The following is a 19,179-nucleotide window of genomic DNA, read 5'->3' on the forward strand; positions in this document are numbered from 1 at the left end:
ATTCGACGGGAAGACAGCGCGGGAGAAGCCGGGAGGACACCACCGAAGCCTCAGACGGACGCCGGACCCGACGAGGCCGCCGCGCAAGACACCAAAACTGTAAGTACTAAAATGTTTTTTTTACAGGAATTGCGGGTCCACATTAGGGGTGCGCGCTATACGCCAGAGCGCGCAATACCCCGATAAATAAAAAAAAATTAAAAGCGCTCCCAACCCCCTGAGCTAGCGCGCAGAAGCCAACACATACGCAAGTCGTGCCCGCATATGTAAACGGTGCTCAGACCACACGTGAGGCATCACTGCAATCTTTAGAGCGAGAGCAATAATTCTAGTGCAAGACCTCCTCTGTAACTCTAAACAGGTAATCTGTAAAAAAATTCAAAGCGTCGCCTATGGAGAAGTTTATCGCCATTCCACGAGTAAACGCAATTCTAAAGCATGACTTGTTAGGCATCTATTTACTCGGCGTAACATCATCTTTCAAATTATACAAAAAACTGGGCTAACTTCGTTTCCTTTTTTTTATTCATTAAAGTGTATTTTTTCCCCCAAAAAAATTGTGTTTGAAAGGCCGCTGAGCAAATACAGTGTGACATAAAATATTGCAACGACCGCCATATTATTCTCTAGTGTCTCTGCTGAAAAAATAAATTAAATAATAATAATAAATTTATATATATTTGAGGTTCTAAGTATTTTGGTAGCAAAAAAATTCTGATTTTCACTTGTAAACAATAAATACCAGAAAAGGGCTTGGTGATTGGTTTCTATGCAGGGCTGCACCAGATTCTCTCCAGCGTTAGTAAATCTCCCCCATCTACTCTAACCATTACCTTAATGTATACAGTAAGCTTTACTGAAATAACATTAAGGGGCGTTGGTAGTAGTCACAGCAATTTAAAAACAAACGACTAAAGTGACGACAAAAATGAAAGCATTGGAGTATAAAGACAAGAGACATACAGAAAGAGAAGTCGCTCCACCCTCAGCACAGCAAATAACAGCTTATAAAGTGACAGCGATCCCTACCTGTGTGCTCTGACTGGCAGCAGCGCTCCCATGTATAATATATACAAACAACCTGGAAGTATAGGATGATGAAGGGGCATAGCCCTGTCCTCTACACACACCTACACGGCCTCCCTAAAAAGGCAAAGCTGAGTTTGTGCTCTCAAAATACCAGCAACCCCTCCTCCTGCTGTCACTGCTCTGCCGCCTGCCTGGCCTGTGTCACACACTCCCCCCCCCCCCCCCCCACAGAGGATGACTATTTCCAAATCTAAGGACGCTCTTCTTTCTATCACATGATGGTTGCCAGCATTGAAATATAATCATCATGGCAATGCATCAACAAAGACTTTAGAATGTTTACTAAAAAAAGTGGAATAGCAATGTCATGATTAGCTAATAGTGAAGGGCTTTCACACCGGTCTGTGCACTAAAACACTTTTTATTCCCCCCCTTCCCTGTGGGTAGAACTGCCTTTTTTCAACCAAACTACACTATATTGTCAAAAGTATTGGGACGCCTGCCTTTACATGAACTCAGTCTTATGCTGGCCATACACTATACTAAAAAAGAAAAAAACAGCAGAAATTCAGTTATTTAGACAGTTTTTCAGGCAGTAAATGGGCACAAAATCAATAATCGTTTTTGAGCCGAAAAAACGAAGGACAAGTTGGGAAATTTTCTGCCGAACAAACTATAAATTGAAAGGTTAATGCGTTTCCCATCCGAACCGTCTGCAGTAGGTATATGTAAAGAAAAACCAACAAAGAGCCAGATTCACGTATAATCGCTGCGGCGGCGTAACGTATCTCATTTACGTTACGCCGCTGCAAGTTTTACGGGCAAGTGCTTGATTCACAAAGCACTTGCCTGTAAAAGTTGCGGCGGCGTAGCGTAAATCCTCCGGCGCAAGCCCGCCTAATTCAAATGATCCAGGTAGGGGGCGTGGATCATTTATATTAGGCGCGTTCCCGCGCCGATCGTACTGCGCATGCGCCGTCCCTAAAATTTCCCGACGTGCATTGCGCTAAATGACGTCGCAAGGACGTAATTTGTTTCGCCGTTAACGTAAATGGCGTCCAGCGCCATTCACGGACGACTTACGCAAACGACGTTAAATTTTCAAATTTCGACGCGGGAATGACGGCCATATTTAACATTTGCCACGCCACCTAGGGGGCAGCTTTATATTTACGCCGCGTATCTCTTACGGAAACTGCGTAAATTTACTGCGACGTGCAAGCATACGTTGGTGAATCGACATAACGACTCATTTGCATATTCTACGCCGACTGCAATGGAATCGCCACCTAGGTCACTTACACCTGTCGGATCTTAGGGAGATCTATGCGGAACCTGATTCTATGAATCAGGCGCATAGATACGACCGTTGGAACTCAGAGATACGACGGCGTATCAGGAGATACGCCGTCGTATCTCTTTCTGAATCCGGCCCAAAAAATGCATTCAGTTATGTCCACTGAACGATATATGACGGCACTATCGTTTGAGCTTACACCCAAGTGTTCGTTTTTTCGAAAATGGGTTTGGATGATTTTTTGTATAGTGTATGGCCAGCATAAGTCCGTAGGATTCAATATTGAGTTGGCTCACCCTTTGCAGCTATAAAAGCTTCAACTCTTCTGAGAAGGCTGTCCACAAGGTTTAGGAGTGTCTATGGGAATGTTTCACCATTCTTCCAGAAGAGCATTGATGTTGGATGAGAAGGCCTGGCTCGCAGTCTCTGCTCTAATTCATCTTAAAGGTGTTCTATAGGGTTGAGGTCAGGACTCTGTGCAGGCCAGTCAAGCTCCTCCACCCCAAACATGCTCATCCATGTCTTTATGGACCTGGTGCCCAGTCATGTTGGAACAGGAAGGGGCCATCCCCAAATTGTTCCCACAAAGTTGGGAGCATAAAATTGTCCAAAATTTCTTGGTATGCCGACACCTTAAGAGTTCCCTTCACTGGAACTAAGGGGGCAAGCCAAACCCCTAAAGAACAACGCCACACCATAATCACCCCTCCACCAAATGATTTAGACCAGTGCGCAAAGCAAGGTCCATAAAAACATGGATGAGCAAGTTTGGGGTGGAGGAACTTGACTGACCTGCACAGAGTCCTGACCTCAACCTGATAAAACACCTTTGGGATGAATTAGAGCGAAGACTGCGAGCCAGACTAGCCTTCGCCTCCAGCATCAGTGCCTGACCTCACAAATGCACTTCTGGAAGAATGGTCATACATTCCCATAGACACACTCCTAAACCTTGTGGACAGCCTTCCCAGAAGAGTTGACCTGTTATAGCTGCAAAGAGTGGGCCAACTCAATATTGAACCCTGCGGACTTAAACTGGGATGCCATTAAAGTTCATGTGCTTAGAATAAAGATTGGGATTCTCGCGGTGGAACATCCTCTTTCACACTATGCAAAGAAATTGCCTTTGAAAGACCGTTGCGCAAATACAATGTAACATAAAACATTGCAACAATGGCCATTTTGATCTCTAAGGGTCTCTGCTATAAAAAAATGATTATATATATATATATATATATATATATATATATATATATATATAAATAATGTTTTGGGGTTTCCAAGTTATTTTTTAGCAAGGAATACTTATGTTAATTTGTAAGCAACAAGTGTCAGAAAAAAGGTTTAGTCTTTAAGTGGTTTAACTGACCTCATTTACAGACCGAAGTTCATCACTTTGATCTAAAAGAATTAAATGTTACATTGTATATAGTCATCTCCGCCTAATCCAGGGGTTGGCAACTCACGGCCTGTACCCGGCCCACTACCGCTAGATGTCAGGCCCCTCAGTGGCCGGGATTAATTCATGGATACACGGCCCACAAACATATTTGCCGCTGTCCTCTTCATCGGACAGCAGCAAACAGCAGTATCACAGGGCTGGATGGGACCGAAAGTTAACTTTTTACATTACACAGCAGGTGATTGGTTGCCGGGCGATCCTAGCAACCAATCACCAGCCTGTTAATGTGAAAAGTTAACCTGCAGTTCCCGCCCCCATCCAGCCCTGTGATATCGATTTCTGCTCACTGTACACTTGTGTGAGGTAGGAGAGTTCTAACTTCACAATGTGTGTAGGTTGGAGGGGGGCAGAGGACACTATGGGGGGGAACAGAGGACACTATGGGGAATACAGAGGACACTATGGTGGGAGGGGCAGAGGACACTATGGTGGGAGGGGCAGAGGACACTATGGTGGGAGGGGCAGAGGACACTATGGTGGGAGGGGCAGAGGACACTATGGTGGGAGAGGCAGAGGACACCATCACCCCTGGGGCAGGGACCCCATTTCCAGACCATACTGGCTGCCGATCCTAGCAACCAATCACCAGTCTGTTTATGTGAAAAGTTAACCAGCAGTTCCCACCCCATCTGTGATATCGATCTCTGCTCACTGTACACTTGTGTGAGAGTTCTAACTACACAGTGTGTGTAGGTTGGAGGAGGCAGAGGACACTATGGTGGGGGGGGCAGAGGACACTATGGTGGGGACAGAGGACACTATGGTGGGGACAGAGGACACTATGGAGGAGACGACAACAGAGGACACTATGGCAGGGACAGAGGACACTATGGTGACAATGACGGCAGAGGACACTATAGGGGGAGGGGCAGAGGACACTATGGTTGGGACAGAGGACACTATGGTGACGATGACGGCAGAGGACACTATGGGGGGGAGGGGCAGAGGACACTAGGGTGGGGACAGAGGACACTATGGTGACGACGACGATAGACACTATGGGGGGAGAGGGAGGTCGAGGACACTATGGTGACGACGACGACGATAGAGGACACTATGGTGGGGTACAGAGGACAACTGGGGACAGGGATTCCTTTAACCCTGGGGACGGGGACCCCATCACCCCCGGGGGCAGGGACCCCATCTCCAGACCGTGCTGGCTGGCGTCAGTAACGCTTGGGTGCCAGGATGGGGGAGGGGACAGTAAAAACCGAATCCCTAGCCACATGCTTCTTCAGGGTGAACTGGCTTTGTATTAGTGAAGCGCCCTAAAGTAAGGTAAACTGTGTACTGTTATTATTACTATGTTAGGATTATTATTATCTTAATTTATTAGCAGGTGAATGTTGCCCTCCATACATTCACATACATTGAATCCGGCCCTTAATTGGAAAAAGGTTGCTGACCCCTGGCCCAAGCGATGTTGTGATAAACTTGCAAGTCTGATTGGATTTTTTTTATTTTTGCGAGCGCATTTATTGCTTGACTATACCTTTAAAGTGTTACTAAACCCAGGACCCTGCATTCACTATATCTGGTCTCCCACAATACACAGAAATAACTGTTCATCAACTAACAAAACCAGTTAATATTGGGTTTAAAAACAAAAATATTTTGTCCTTAATCAATATATTATTTTGTGCTTATCTAAAAAAGGATTTACAGTGGAGAGCCCCCGCAGATTTTGGAAGTTTGCCCACTTACAAAGAAATGAAGGGTCTATAATTGTTACCATAGGTGTATTTTAATATAATAGATAATATAGATAGAATATCAATGAAAAATACAGAAAACACACACAATACAAATGTTATGAGTTGAGTTGCAGTTCAGTGAGTAAAATAAGTATTTGATCCCCTACCAACCAACAATAATTCTGGTTCCCACAGACTGGCTTCAGTATGTTCTCATGTGGTACACACCTTAGTCCTGCCAATTTAAGAAGGTGCTCCTAACGACAACTCATTATGTGTATAGAAGACACCTCTCCATAGAATCTCTTTCTTCCATTCAAACCTCATCATCACGGGCAATACCAAAGAGCTGTCAAAGGACTTCAGGGACAAGATTGTAGACCTTCACAAGGCTGGAATGGGCTACAAGACCATCAGTGAGAAACTTGGTGAGAAGGAGACAACTGGAGTAATTATTCGCAAATGGAAGAAGTACAAAATAACCATTAATCTCCCTCGGGCTGGAGCGCCAGGCAAGGTTTCGCCCCATGGGGTAATAATGATCAGGAGAAAAGAGAGGGATCAGCCCAGAACTACATGGGAGGAGCTTGTGAAAGATCTCAAGGCGGTTGGGACCACAGTCACCAAACAAACCAATGGTAACACAATGCATTGCCATGAATTGAAATCCTGCAGTGCCCGCAAGGTCCTCTTCCTCAAGAAGGCACGTGTACAGACCCGTCTGAAGTTTGCCAATTAACATCTAAATGATTCAGAGACAGAGCTGTGGTCAAATGAGACCAAAATTTAGCTCTTTGGCATTAGCTGTCCGTGTTTGGGTGGAAGAAAAATGCTGACTATGACCCCAAGAACACCATCTCTACAGTCAAGCACAGAGGTGGAAACTAGGGTTGTCCCTATACCACTTTTTTAGGACTGAGTACAAGTACCGATACTTTTTTTCAAGTAGTCGCCGATACCGATACTTTTTTTAAAATGTGTCCCCAAATGCAGCCATGTCCCCCCACATATGCAGCCATGTATCCCCCCATCCAGCCATTGTCTCCCCCCATCCAGCCATTGTCACCCCCCATGCAGCCATTGTCACCCCCCATGCAGCCATTGTCACCCCCCATGCAGCCATTGTCTACCCCCCATGCAGCCATGTATCCCCCCATCCAGCCATTGTCTCCCCCCATGCAGCAATGTATCCCCCCATCCAGCCATTGTCACCCCCCATCCAGCCATTGTCACCCCCCATCCAGCCATTGTCACCCCCCATGCAGCCATTGTCACCCCCCATGCAGCCATTGTCTCCCCCCATGCAGCCATTGTCTCCCCCCATGCAGCCATTGTCTCCCCCCATGCAGCCATTGTCACCCTCCATCCAGCCATTGTCTCCCCCCATCCAGCCATTGTCTCCCCCCATCCAGCGTCTCCCCCCCATCCAGCCATTGTCTCCCCCCATCCAGCGTCTCCCCCCATGCAGCCATGTCCCGCTTACCTGCATCCCCGCTGCCGCCGACTGTGTAACACGCCGGGAACATTACAACTTTGAATCGCTGTAATGATTGGCGCCGCGCTGCGTATAAACACTCCCCCTCGCTCGGGATTGGACAGTTCACCCGAGCGAGGGGGAGTGTCTATGCGCGGTGCGAATCATTACAGCTATTCAAAGCTGTAATGTTCCCGGCGTATTACACAGTCGGCGGCAGCGGTGATGCGGCGAATGGCGGCGGGATGCGGCATCGGCGAGGGGGGGGAAAGTATTCTATATTGGTATCGGGGGTATTTGCGGGAGTACGAGTACTCCCGCAAATACTCGGAATCGGTCCCGATACCGATACTAGTATCGGTATCGGGACAACCCTAGTGGAAACATTATGTTTTGGGGCTTTCTCTGCTAAACGTACAGACCAACTTTTCCGCATTGAGGGGCCAATGGACGAGACCGTGTATTGTAAAATCTTGGATGAGAACCTTCTTTCCTCAGCCAGAACACTGCAGATGGGTTGAAGATGGGCCTTCCAGCATAACAATGACCGAAAACATACCGCCAAGGCAACAAAGGAGTGGCTCAAGAAAAGCAGATTAAAGAGGAAGTAAACTGTCATGTTTAAGTTTTACTTATAAGTCAATGTCTCCTAAACATGCAACGTTTAGGAGATATTTACTCTCCTAGCAGCCAGTTACATCACTGGCACATGTGCTCTGAAGGAATGGCCACCCGTGCCATTTCTTCAGAGCAGTGTGCCCTGACTGGCGGCTCCTGCACACATGCGCAGAAGTGACGTTATTGCGGCTCCAGGCAGTCACAGAGCCGAAGCTGCGAACCCGGAAGGAAGATGGAGTATTGCTGGGAAGGCTTGGTTTTCAGGTAAGTTTCACATTATATGCTAGTACGCAATGCATACTAGCACATTATGCCTTTGCCTTGCAGGTTATGGCCCCCCCCAAAAAAAGTGCAGCGGTTTACAACCGCTTTGAGGTCATGGAGTGGCCTAGCCAGTCTCCAGACCTTAATCCTATTGAAAATTTTAAAAAGGGAGTTAAAACTAGTTGCCAAGTGACAGCCAAGAAACCCAATTTATGAAATTTGAGCTGGCCCATACATCTGTAGTGATTTATTATCTCTCTCCAAAGCACTGAGTGTCGTGTGTTTCTTCTGTTCCATAGCTCTGTTATCAGCATGATAACTTCTGACAAGTTCTCTGACACAGGAGATAAAAGCAGCCTGAAGTTTGTGTCGTGGGAGGTTGCTATAAATAGATTAGCAGAGAGATGCTCGATTCAGAGCAGAGCTCTTCACATTACTTCCTTCCTTTGCCAACTAAATTTTAGATAACAATGTACTCTACCACTAGTCCCTGAAGAAGAGGTTTCATAATTTTCAACAATGAAACGCGTCGGGCTTTCTCTGTCCCAGCCTAATTGTCAGAACAGAACCAAGTGGTTTCTTTGTATCGTTGTAACAATTTTATTGTCAAATTTCATCTACCGTTGTGTATTTGCATCCGATTTTTTCAACTCATCTGAACTTTTAAATTATTCTAATAAAATACCCTTTTGATACAATCCAATTGTTTATTAAGACTCTCTGGCTTGCAAAGTCCCACAGAGGAAAAATTCCACTTTTTGTTCCTCCAATCAGCTGTCTTGCCTTTATGCCAATAATCCACTCCCAGTGCTGAACAGAAAGAGAAAATCTCTAACACAATGTGCACTTTCTAAAAAATATATAAAGATGAACACAGAAGATATACATGTAGGGCCAGATTCACATAGGTTAGCAGATCTTTAGATCCGCGTAACCTATGTGATTTAAAGCGGATCTCCCACGCAAAATCTTTTTTTTTTAAATGGTCTTTTTAAATGTGTAATAGCACTGCTGTGCTAAACTCACGTTTCCGGTGTCCCCCCGCGGCTCCGCTGTAATGTTGTCCCCAATAAATAGTTATATTCTTTCTTTTCCTTTTTCGTTGCCATCTTAGCTATGGGCGTTCGATTCCCATAGGAAGGCACTTCCTAGTTGCGGTGGATGCTGTCCCAGCATCCACCGCTCGAACCTCGCTCATGCACACTGGCTATCTTGACTGGCGGTGTGAGCGTCTGTTGTCATCGCAACGGCAGGCGTATGAATCAAAAGTCCCCGCCCCGTTGTAAGTCGCGCGATGTGAGCCGAATATTAGAACACAGACAGGCTCCCAGCAGACACAGCGCGGCACAGGAAACAGGAGAAAACCCGTCGAAAACCCGAGGGGGGGCAGACCGGAAGCCTGCCTGATTAATAAGGTAGACGAATACCAAATTAATTACAATAGCCAATTCATCATTGTTTAGGAGCAGGATGAATATGGAGCTGCAGTGGAATTGAGGGTGGAGATCCGCTTTAAGATCCGCCGCAAGTTTGAGGCAAGTGGGTAATTCACAAAACACTTACCTCAAAACTTGCGGCGGCGGATCGTAAATCCCCCGGCGGAATTCAAATTCCGCGGCCGATTTAAATGCGCATGCGCCGTCCGCAAATATTCCCGGCGTGCATTGCTCCCAATGACGTCGCTAGGATGTCATTGGTTTTGGCGTGAGCATAACTTGCTTCCAGCGCTTTTGTGAATCGACGTACGCAAACGATGTAAAAAACAAAAATTGACGCGGGAACGACGGCCATACTTAACATTGGCTGCGCCTCATAGAAGCAGGGGTAACTATACGCCGGAAAAACCCGAACGCAAACGACGTAAAAAAAGCACCGGGCGGTCGTTCGTTTCGGAATCGGCGTAACTGCTCATTAGCATAACCGTCGCGTAAAAGATAGGGAAGCGCCACCTAGCGGCCGGCCTGGAATTGCAGCCTAAGATCCGACGGTGTAACACAGTTACACCTGTCGGATCTTAGGGATATCTATGCGTAACTGATTCTATGAATCAGTCGCAAAGATACGACCGGCACAACTCAGAGATACGACAGTGTATCAGGAGATACACCGTCGTATCTCTATGTGAATCTGGCCCGTAAAATGTATGTGGGGAGATTGGTTTCATCCCTGTGTATAATCTGAGGCTGTTCACTTGGTATATGTGAAAGTTTACATCCACTTTAAGGATTTAGAGAAGATCTGTAAAGAAGAGTGGACCAAAATCCCTCCTGAGATGTACAAACATGGTCACCAACTACAAGAAAAGTCTTACCTCTGTGATTGCTAACAAGGGTTTCTCCACCAAATACTAAGTCATGTTTTACTTGGGGATCAAATACTTATTTTACTCACTCAACTGCAACTCAGTTTATAAGATTTGCGTCATGTGTCTTTTTCTGGATATTTGGTTGATATTCTGTCTCCATCATTTAAAATACACCTATGCTACAAATTATAGACCCTTAATTTCTTTGAATGTGGGCAAACTTACAAAATCTGCAGGGGATCAAATAACAATTTTTCCCACTATATGCAGCTTTACATGGGCTGAATGGCGGGCAACATCGGGCGGTTCAATAAAAACCTTTTGACATTTGGCCCGTGTGTATGGCAGCCAGTCTGACAGAAGAAAGCCATTTGGCCGGCTTCTGTCGGAAAAGCATGCTGGAAAACCAGCAGCCGACCACTCCCAATCAGCGCTCACAACCAATGGCTGAGAGCACTCATGGGAGTGTTCAGCTGGGGGGCCGCCACCCTGTCAGAACACCACAGCTCAGCGGGGGAGATCGATGTACTAACATTGGATCATTAGTACAGCAACTCTGACCGGAGCTGACAGTTTTTTTTTCGTTGAACCTGGAAAAAAATCATAGTTTGCACCAGGCTTTACAGATAACAGAGGTGAGGGGCTCCCTGAGGTCTGCAAGTTGCTGAACTGTCAATTGCCTAAAATTACATTGTGTTCCAGTTAGAAGGTAACCAATACAATATCAACTCTAAGGGCCTTAAGCAATATTCACACTGGCGATTTAGGCCAGTACGAAGTGCAGTGCCAGGAATGTTAATTCCTGCTGCGGCTGTGAGCGGTTAGGTGTGGCCACTGGCCCCATTCACTATAACGACTGGTCACATGCAGGCAAATCAATTTGTGGCTCTCCACACAACCAGCAACTGCCTGCTGTGATCGCTGCTGAGCACACTTTGTGTGTCAGTCACACCAGCCTAAATTGTCAATGTGAATGTAGCTCTAAAGTGGAACTAAACTCAAAGAAATATTCACCAGCGATGTGGCGGTTAAACCCCTCATTGGCTGCTGTCATCTTCTCCCCAGCTATAAGCTAAAATAAGCATACTTGCAACTGGGACAGTTATCACCACAGGCATTCTACTTAGAACTTATGGGTCAAAATATAGCCAGCGTCTAACCAGTGCCTCATCCCTGTCCCAATCAGATGCCAATTGGGTGATTCCCCAGCTGACAGGTGAGTGTAAACAGAGGGGCGGCGATGGTGGCTGACAATATTACTCACATATGACAGGAGCCATACTTGGACAATGATGTCAGCAAGCATCCCCCTCCCTCTGTTTATACTCACCTGTCAAGCTGGGGAATCTCCATGGCTGGTAGCTGAATGTTTACTGGTTGTTAGGATGCAGCTGGCTGCACAACTGACAATGACCTAGGTAACAAGGGACTGAATATACCCCGAGGATAGAGTGTCTGCAGTATGATCATTCCACCCCGTGACCCCCCCCCCCCCATATGACAAATCATTGCACCAGGTACATGAACCTGTTCCATGCACTGACAGAATTCTACGGATTGCCTTAGGGCCCTTTCACACCAGCGGACGAACGGTCCGCTTTTCATAAGTCCGTTTACGGACTTACAATGGTTCCCTATGGGATCACGGCCGTTAGCGGATGGAGCATCCGCTAACGTCCGTAATCACCCGCCTCCGTCAGGATCCGGTTTTTCAGACGGAAGAAAACCCTATTTTTCTTCCGTCTGACGGATCGGATCGGATGAATACGGACAGACAGTCCATATTCATCCGATTCCCCATAGGGGAGAGCGGTGGAGAGACAGCCGACAGCTCAGCGGGGATTAACGGATGAATCTCCGCTGAGCCAAACGGGCTAACGGAGCGGATCAATACGGATCCGCTCCGTGTGAAGGAGCCCTTAGACACACTTTATGGCCCCTTCAATATAGGCATTATTGTGGCGGCAAAACCAGACAGCTAGGGTGCATTTTTAACAGGCCTCTGCCATCTGTCAAAACCCAACAATGGCTGCCAGACAGCCCCACACACACACTGTTGCGGCCATGAGGCTTTGCGATATGACAAAAAAAGTACAGCTCAGCAGGCATAACTCTTCCCCAAAAAGCCCCAAAGATAAGAATGAGGCCAAACCACAACGGTGTCTAATGGACACCGATGGTGACAAAGTGTCTCACCGCAGACTGCAAGCTGGCAGCCTTGCCCATGTGAAGGGGTCTATAAATTCCAGGGTATGCATATTCTTACAATTCTGTAAGACCCCTTTCACACCGAGGCACTTTGCAGGCACTATAACGCTAAAACTGTCTCTCCAGTGTGAAAACCCTGAGGGCTTTGACACTGGATCGGTGCGCTAGCAGGACGGTAAAAAAAAACTTCTACTAGCAGCTTCTTTGTATACCGCTCCTCCACTGCTCCTGCCCATTGAAATTAATGGGCACCGCGGCTATACCGCCGGCAAAGCTTTGTTGCAGCGGCTCTTTGAAGGTGTTTTTAACCCTTTTTTGGCCACTAGCGGGGGTTAAAAAGCGCCCCGTTAGTGGCTGAAAAGCGCCACTTTACCACCGACGCACCAACTGCCCCAGTGTGAAAGGGGCCTAAGTGTAGCTGGGTTTCATAAACTGGGTATCTGGGATCATTTTATACAGTATATACAGATTCTAGTATAAGATAACCGACTGACAGCTGGATCTTTAAATCTCACGTATGATATGCTGTGAAGAATCAGCAGCCAAAACTTTTTAAATTCTTTCCACATTTATGACTACTAAACATTATTCGTTAAAGCGGAACTAAACCCTCTGATCGTTTTCAGCCAAGGAAGCTGCCATCTTGGCCTGTTTGATCTTCAACTGCCAGGATGCTGCACATGTGATCAGTTATGACACAAGCCATTGGATGAGAGCACAACTGTGACAGTTATATTCACGAAACGTGCTGGGAATATAAATTTGTTTTTAAACTGTTAAATTTATGGATTTAGTTCCACTTTTAAAAAAAAACATTCACAGAGAGGATGTCACGACCGTTCTTCTTCTAGTATCTGGCTGCACTTGGTCATAAAAGCCAAACTACAACCAAACTCGATTTTTTTTTTTTAAAGTCAGCACCTACAAACACTGTAGCTGCTGAATTTTAATAAGGACACTTACCTATCCTAGGCACCTGTGATGTTGCCCCCCGGAGGCCGACTACTCGAACCTGGCAGCTCGCGGCACTGCCATTCTTACTGAGGGAAACAGGCAGTGGAGCCTTGCAGCTTCACTGCCTGTTCCCTACTGCGCATGCGTGAGTCTTGCAGTGCTTTTGTGAATGGGCGGCTGCTTTCTGGGATACACACAGTTCCCAGAAGGCAGCGCGCCCCATTCCCCAGAAGAAAACGCAGGGAGAACGAGGAAGAAGACTTGCCACGGTACGGGAAGAGTCAGATTAGGAACTTCCCCGCATAGCAACCACCATTTCTGGTAAGTAAAAAAAAATTATTTATTTTTCAATGATTTTTTTTCATTATTTTTTTTTTTTACAGGATTTTGGTGTATTTTTTATTTTTTTTTTGACTGGACCTCCACTTTAAGTTTGCACAGAGAGTAGGGTTGAAATTTGTCAGGTTTTTTTTTCCCGCTGGCTGGGTTTTACTTTTATTTCTTGGCAATATACTGGGACAGGACAAGTAGAAGGAAGTCTCTCTAATGAGGACGACGACAGTAACAAAAACTTTTACAAAAGAAGAGAGACAAGTGAAATCATGCTTCAGGTTTTATTGCTAAAAAAAAAAAAAAAAAAAAAAAAAAAAAAAATAGTGCGCTGTCTCTTGAAATCAGAAAAAAAAACGAATTAAATTAATAAATACAAATTTTCTGATTTAAAAAAAAAAAAAAAAAGCGACCATTTTTTGATTTTTTTAGTTTATGTTTATCTTGTGTTGGGATACAGTGGGGACAGCAGTCTCGATCTGCATGTAACACCAAGCGCAGTTTTTTATTTTTTGTAGTATAAAGTTTTTTCCTATTGCTCCCTGTGCAGTACTTTTCATGCCATAGGAAACAAGGCATCTTGCTTTGTCTTTGCATTGGGGCTACTCTAAAGCTAGATGATAGGCAGCATAGTCTCACTGTATCTGGTGTGAATGAGCTCTTAAGTTGGCCATAGATGGGTTGAAATTTGGCTGGTTCAGCCAGGTTTTGATCAGTGTGTGGCCCTACCAGCTCTAACGATCGACTTCTGTCAAATGGATAAGTTGGAAAACTTTTGTCGATCAGTAGCTGCAGCCACTGATCAGTGTATTCTGACAGCGCCAAATCCCACTGTCAGAATATAATCTCCCTGAGGGGTGTGGGGGGGACTGGATGGAGGAACCTGTTCAGTCTTTCCTCTATCAGCTCCCTGGACTGAATGAAAAAACAAAGCAAACTTCTCTGGCCATTGCAGTACTCCTGCAGCCACTTCCTGCCTACATGCACTACAGTCCTCAGGAAGGGGGTTCCTAACAGTGACAACAGTAGACCATTCCTGTGTTGGTGAGCATCTGTACCACCACCTACAATCTCCACCGCAGGGTGACTAATCATTAAGACAACTGGGAGACAGGAACAGAACGTTGTCATCCCACGAAAGGAAGTGCCTGAACAAGAATCCTCATGGCAGGATCACCAACTATTACTCTAATGGAAGCAGTGAGGCCCCCTGTGCAACCTGGAAGTCACATGACTTGAGGCAACGCCTGTGTAATCTTGAGGTCTATGGACCTCAATTTGCATCAAAGGCGGACCAAAGTAGTGCAGGGACTACTTTAAAGTTGCAAGGAAAAGATGATCCGCACTCCGGTCGTTGCTCTTAAACAATCAACGTATTTATTGACAAGCCACAGTGGACAAACGCAAATAGGAAAGGTTGACGCGTTTTAGCCTATTACTTTAAAGTCGCACAGATAAGAACGGTACCCATTGGAAAGCATGGGGTACAACTTGTCATGCGACTTTGCAGGACAAGTCGCACAAGTGTGAAGGGGGCCTAAATGTAAACAAGCCGAGGCCCCATTTTTTCTGCTCCTAGAAGCTAAATAGTGTTTCCCCATGTGTCCATGCACACACTACATTAGGCTATTAGTGTTTTTTAAACGTCAGCGTCTAAGAGGAAACAAAAATGTTTTTGTAGCGTTCCTTGGAGCGATTTTCCAGCAGAAACGCTCCTAAATGCTACTAATAGTGTTTATTTTCCCTCTTTATTTAACCGCTTGCTGACCAGCTGCCGTCATTATACTGCAAAGTGTCACGATCCCACGAATCGCTGTAACTGTACTTCGGCTCGGGAACATGCTCTTGTGGGCATGCGCGCTGCCGTTGGCCAGCGGGTGAGCCAACTTGATGTCTGACGGCCACCTGCGATCGTTTCCCACAGTGACAGAACAGGGATCTGCCTGTGTAAACAAGGCAAATCTCCGTTCTGACCGGGAAGATCACACAGATCCATCTTTCTGCTAAGCAGAAAGATGGATCTGTGTTTCCCCCCCAGTCACACAGTCCCCCGTACTGTTAAAAAACACAAACGGGGCACACATTTAACCCCTTGATCGCCCCTGATGTTAACCCCTTACCTGCCAGTGTCAGTACAATAACAGTGTATATTTTTAGCACTGATCTCTGTAATAATGTCACCGGTTCCCCACAAAAGTGTCAAAAATGTCACTTAGGTGTCCAATCTGTCCGTAGAAATGTCGCAGCTCTGCTAAAAATCTCTGATCGCCGCCATTACTAGTAAAAAAAAATAGAAAATGCCATAAATCTATCTACTATTTTGTAGATGCTATAACTTTTGTGCAAACCAATCAATATACGCTTTTTGCGATTTTACCAAAAATATCTAGAAGAATACATATTGGCCTAAACTGATGAATACATTATTTTTTTTACATATTTTTTTGGGATATATATTATAGCAGAAAGTAAAAAAAAAAAACTTTCTTTTTTTTTAAATTGTCGCTCTTTTTTTGTTTATAGCGCAAAAAAAAAAAAAACTTAATAGGTAATCAAATACCACCAAAAGAAAGCTCTATTTGTGTGAAAAAAAGGACATCAATTTTGTTTGGGTACAGCATCGCAAGACCGCGCAATTGTCAGTTGAGTGCTGTATCGCAAAATATGGCCTGGTCAGGAAGGGGGTAAATCCTTCTGGGCCTGAAGTGGTTAAAGGAACTACTCCTAAAACGCTACAACAAAAAGCTGTTAGCATTTTTTTTTTGTAGCTTCAAATAAACGCTAGTGTGCATGGAGCCTGAAAACTAATTTTGAAGTTCCATTAACTTGTTACAGATGATATAATATTAAAAAGTAAGGATGAGCTCAGGCGTGCTCGCAACTCCAAATGCCTGCGCCCGCCAGGAAGCTGACACTCCGCAGTACTAATCACAGGCAGTGAGACATTTCCCGATTTGTGCGGCCAGGGATCAGGAAATGTCACTGCCTGTGATTAGCACTGCGGAGTGTCAGCTTCCTGGCGGGCGCGGGCATGTGGAGCTGAGAACACGCCTGAGCCCATTCTTATTAAAAAGCAGCCAGGGTACTCGATCAGCCTAGATGGCGATCAATGGCACTTGATTACTGCAGAACACGAAAGCTGGCCTGCGGCACTTCTGTATACAGTATATCAACCATTTTACTATAACTCCTATGACCATAGTGCCTTCATAGGCAGCGGCAAGGTACAACATCAATATTTATTAGATGTAGATCATCTATAACCAGTAATTGCAGCAAGATGCCTTTCCGTTGTCAACTAAAGTAGAACTGTTTTTTTTTTCCCTCCATATTGGATAGAGTAAGGGAGGGTTATAACCCCTGTCAGTTTTTTTGCCACCTCTGTCCAATTGGGGAGATTTACCTTCTCTTCCTGTTCCATAGATAAACGTCTCTTCTGGTGACAACCCGAAATTTGGGATTTGATTTCAGGCTCTGTGATAACAGTAAACAGGAGGAACAGAAAGAAAGAATCTCCCTAATGGGGACACAGACATCAATGAAAACATGACAGAGGGTCTAAACCCTGTAAAATAAAAGTGCAGCCTTTAGTTGTGGATGAATATATGAGTACAATGTGTAACGTGGATTTGTTTACATTGGAAGTGATGGAGCAGTATAGGGAAGCTGTGTGATGGAAACTCAGGGATGATGATCTCTGCCAGTCCCAGCACAGGGCCACCCCCCCACTAGTCCCAGCACAGGGCCCCCAACTAGTCCCAGCACAGGGGCCCCCCACAGGTCCAAGCACAGAGACCCCCCATTGTTTACATTGGAAGTAATGGAGCAGTATAGGGAAGCTGTGTGATGGAAACTCAGGGATGATGATCTCTGCCAGTCCCAGCACATGGGGCCCCCCCACTAGTCCCAGCACAGGGCCCCCAACTAGTCCCAGCACAGGGGCCCCCCACAGGTCCAAGCACAGAGACCCCCCATTGTTTACATTGGAAGTAATGGAGCAGTATAGGGAAGCTGTGTGATGGAAACTCAGGGATGATGATCTCTGCCAGTCCCAGCAAATGGGCCCCCCACTAGTTCCAGCACAGGGCCCCCTCACTAGTCCCAGCACAGGGGCCCCCCACAGGTCCAAGCACAGAGACCCCCTCCCCCCACTGCTCCCAGGCAGCACAGAGGCCCCACATCGGTCTCAGCACAGGGGGCCCCCCACTGGTCCCAGCACAGGGGCCCCACACTCGTCCCAGCACGGGGCCCCTCTGTGGGTGCTCCCCGGGTGACCTTCCCTCATGATCTGTACATGCAGAGGACGCAGCAGCCTCTCCCTTGCCCCCCTCTAGCCCTCGCTGCTCCCACCCCCGGTACTAGCCTGCTGTCACACACACCACCACCTCTTCCCTCTACCCCCCAACCTACCATTTTATCTCCACCGATCACCCAACTCCACAGCTCGGAGGTGTCAGCGCGCACGCGCAGTCCCCACACTGACAACCCTCCCCTTGCCGCAAAGGACGCCGGGAATTGGAGTCTCTTCCACCAAACATCCACACTCATTTGGCGGGCGGGGGCTGCCGTAAGAAAGGCTCCGCCCATAGCAACCAACTAAGCGTGGGTGACGACGCGCGCACCCTGCAAGTTCCCTGCAGCCAGCCCTGACTAGACATGTCTGAATAGAGAACACGGTCTCTGAGAGAATGAGACCATGCACAAGAATGATGGAAGGTACATAGAAATTCGCGATAAAAACTTTCTAATTACTCGGCCACAAGAACATCCTCCCACGTGGTGTCAGCTGTGCGTGAGGTGATGACGTGCACAGCGCACTACAGCTCCCAGAAGGCTGTGCGCGGCGTGTGGTGATGATGTATTGGGATGTGTGTTGTGGAAGTGGTGCTGATCCGGGGTGTAGTGCCACCTGGTGACGTTGGCAGTACCTGGCGGACAGGAGGAGATATGGAAGGTGGTAAGCAGAGGAGCGGGCGGCTGTGAGGGTGAGTAGGGCGCTTGTCCCGGCTCTGTACAGCTTTACTTGAGTGTTAGTGTCTCTGGTGTGATCCTCCCCTGTACACACCCACCCAGGAAGTCATCACTATACAGACACCACCCGGGTGACAGCTCTCCCTCACCTCACCAATGGGCACACAGCCACCTATTACATGGACAACTTTTTATTCAATGGATATTTTCAGGGCCATTCACAAACACTGGAATATGGTTGCCATGCAGCTGTGCATGGCAACCAATCAGCTTTTATTTTCACAGTTTAAAGTGTAAGTTCACCTTTACAGAAAAATCTGTGAGGTGAACTTTACACAGGACCCTGTCCTCATCCCTGTTCTGAGCTGCAGTTTAGCCACCTCAGGGGTCCGGGGCTTAGACACCCCCCTCGGCATTCACTCTTCTTTCCTGCAGGGAGGACAGGCTAAGCGGGTTCTGATTGGTTGGTGCCGACCAATTAGAATGCTCCTAAACGTCCTCCCTGATGGCATTATGATTGCCCTCAAAAGGGCCGGTTGTATCTGTAAGATTTGGATGTCAGCGCATCCCCTC

General features: G+C 46.5%; 2 protein-coding genes across 4 annotated transcripts in view; one reads left to right on the top strand and one right to left on the bottom strand.

The window, feature by feature from the left end:
• DCUN1D2 (defective in cullin neddylation 1 domain containing 2) overlaps positions 1-18,198 on the bottom strand; it is a 51,392-nt gene extending 33,194 nt beyond the window's left edge. Inside the window, exon 1 of one of the 2 annotated variants that reach the window (XM_040336260.1) lies at positions 18,046-18,198. In XM_040336260.1, coding sequence (XP_040192194.1) covers positions 18,046-18,183 — 138 coding nt within the window. In that variant the 5' untranslated portion in view covers positions 18,184-18,198. Of the gene's footprint in view, positions 1-1,029; positions 1,136-18,045 lie in introns of those variants that run through there. The other variant, XM_040336261.1, reaches the window with a different exon arrangement.
• A 258-nt stretch (positions 18,199-18,456) lies between these two features.
• The window catches only part of TMCO3 (transmembrane and coiled-coil domains 3), a 90,022-nt gene continuing 89,299 nt past the window's right edge, over positions 18,457-19,179 (top strand). For both annotated transcript variants that reach the window (XR_005746947.1, XM_040336258.1), the window contains exon 1: positions 18,457-18,620. The gene's annotated coding sequence lies outside the window, so the exon portion shown is untranslated. The remainder of the gene's footprint in view (positions 18,621-19,179) is intronic.

Source organism: Rana temporaria, chromosome 2, assembly GCF_905171775.1.
Source record: "Rana temporaria chromosome 2, aRanTem1.1, whole genome shotgun sequence".
In the NCBI taxonomy this organism is placed as follows: domain Eukaryota; kingdom Metazoa; phylum Chordata; class Amphibia; order Anura; family Ranidae; genus Rana; species Rana temporaria.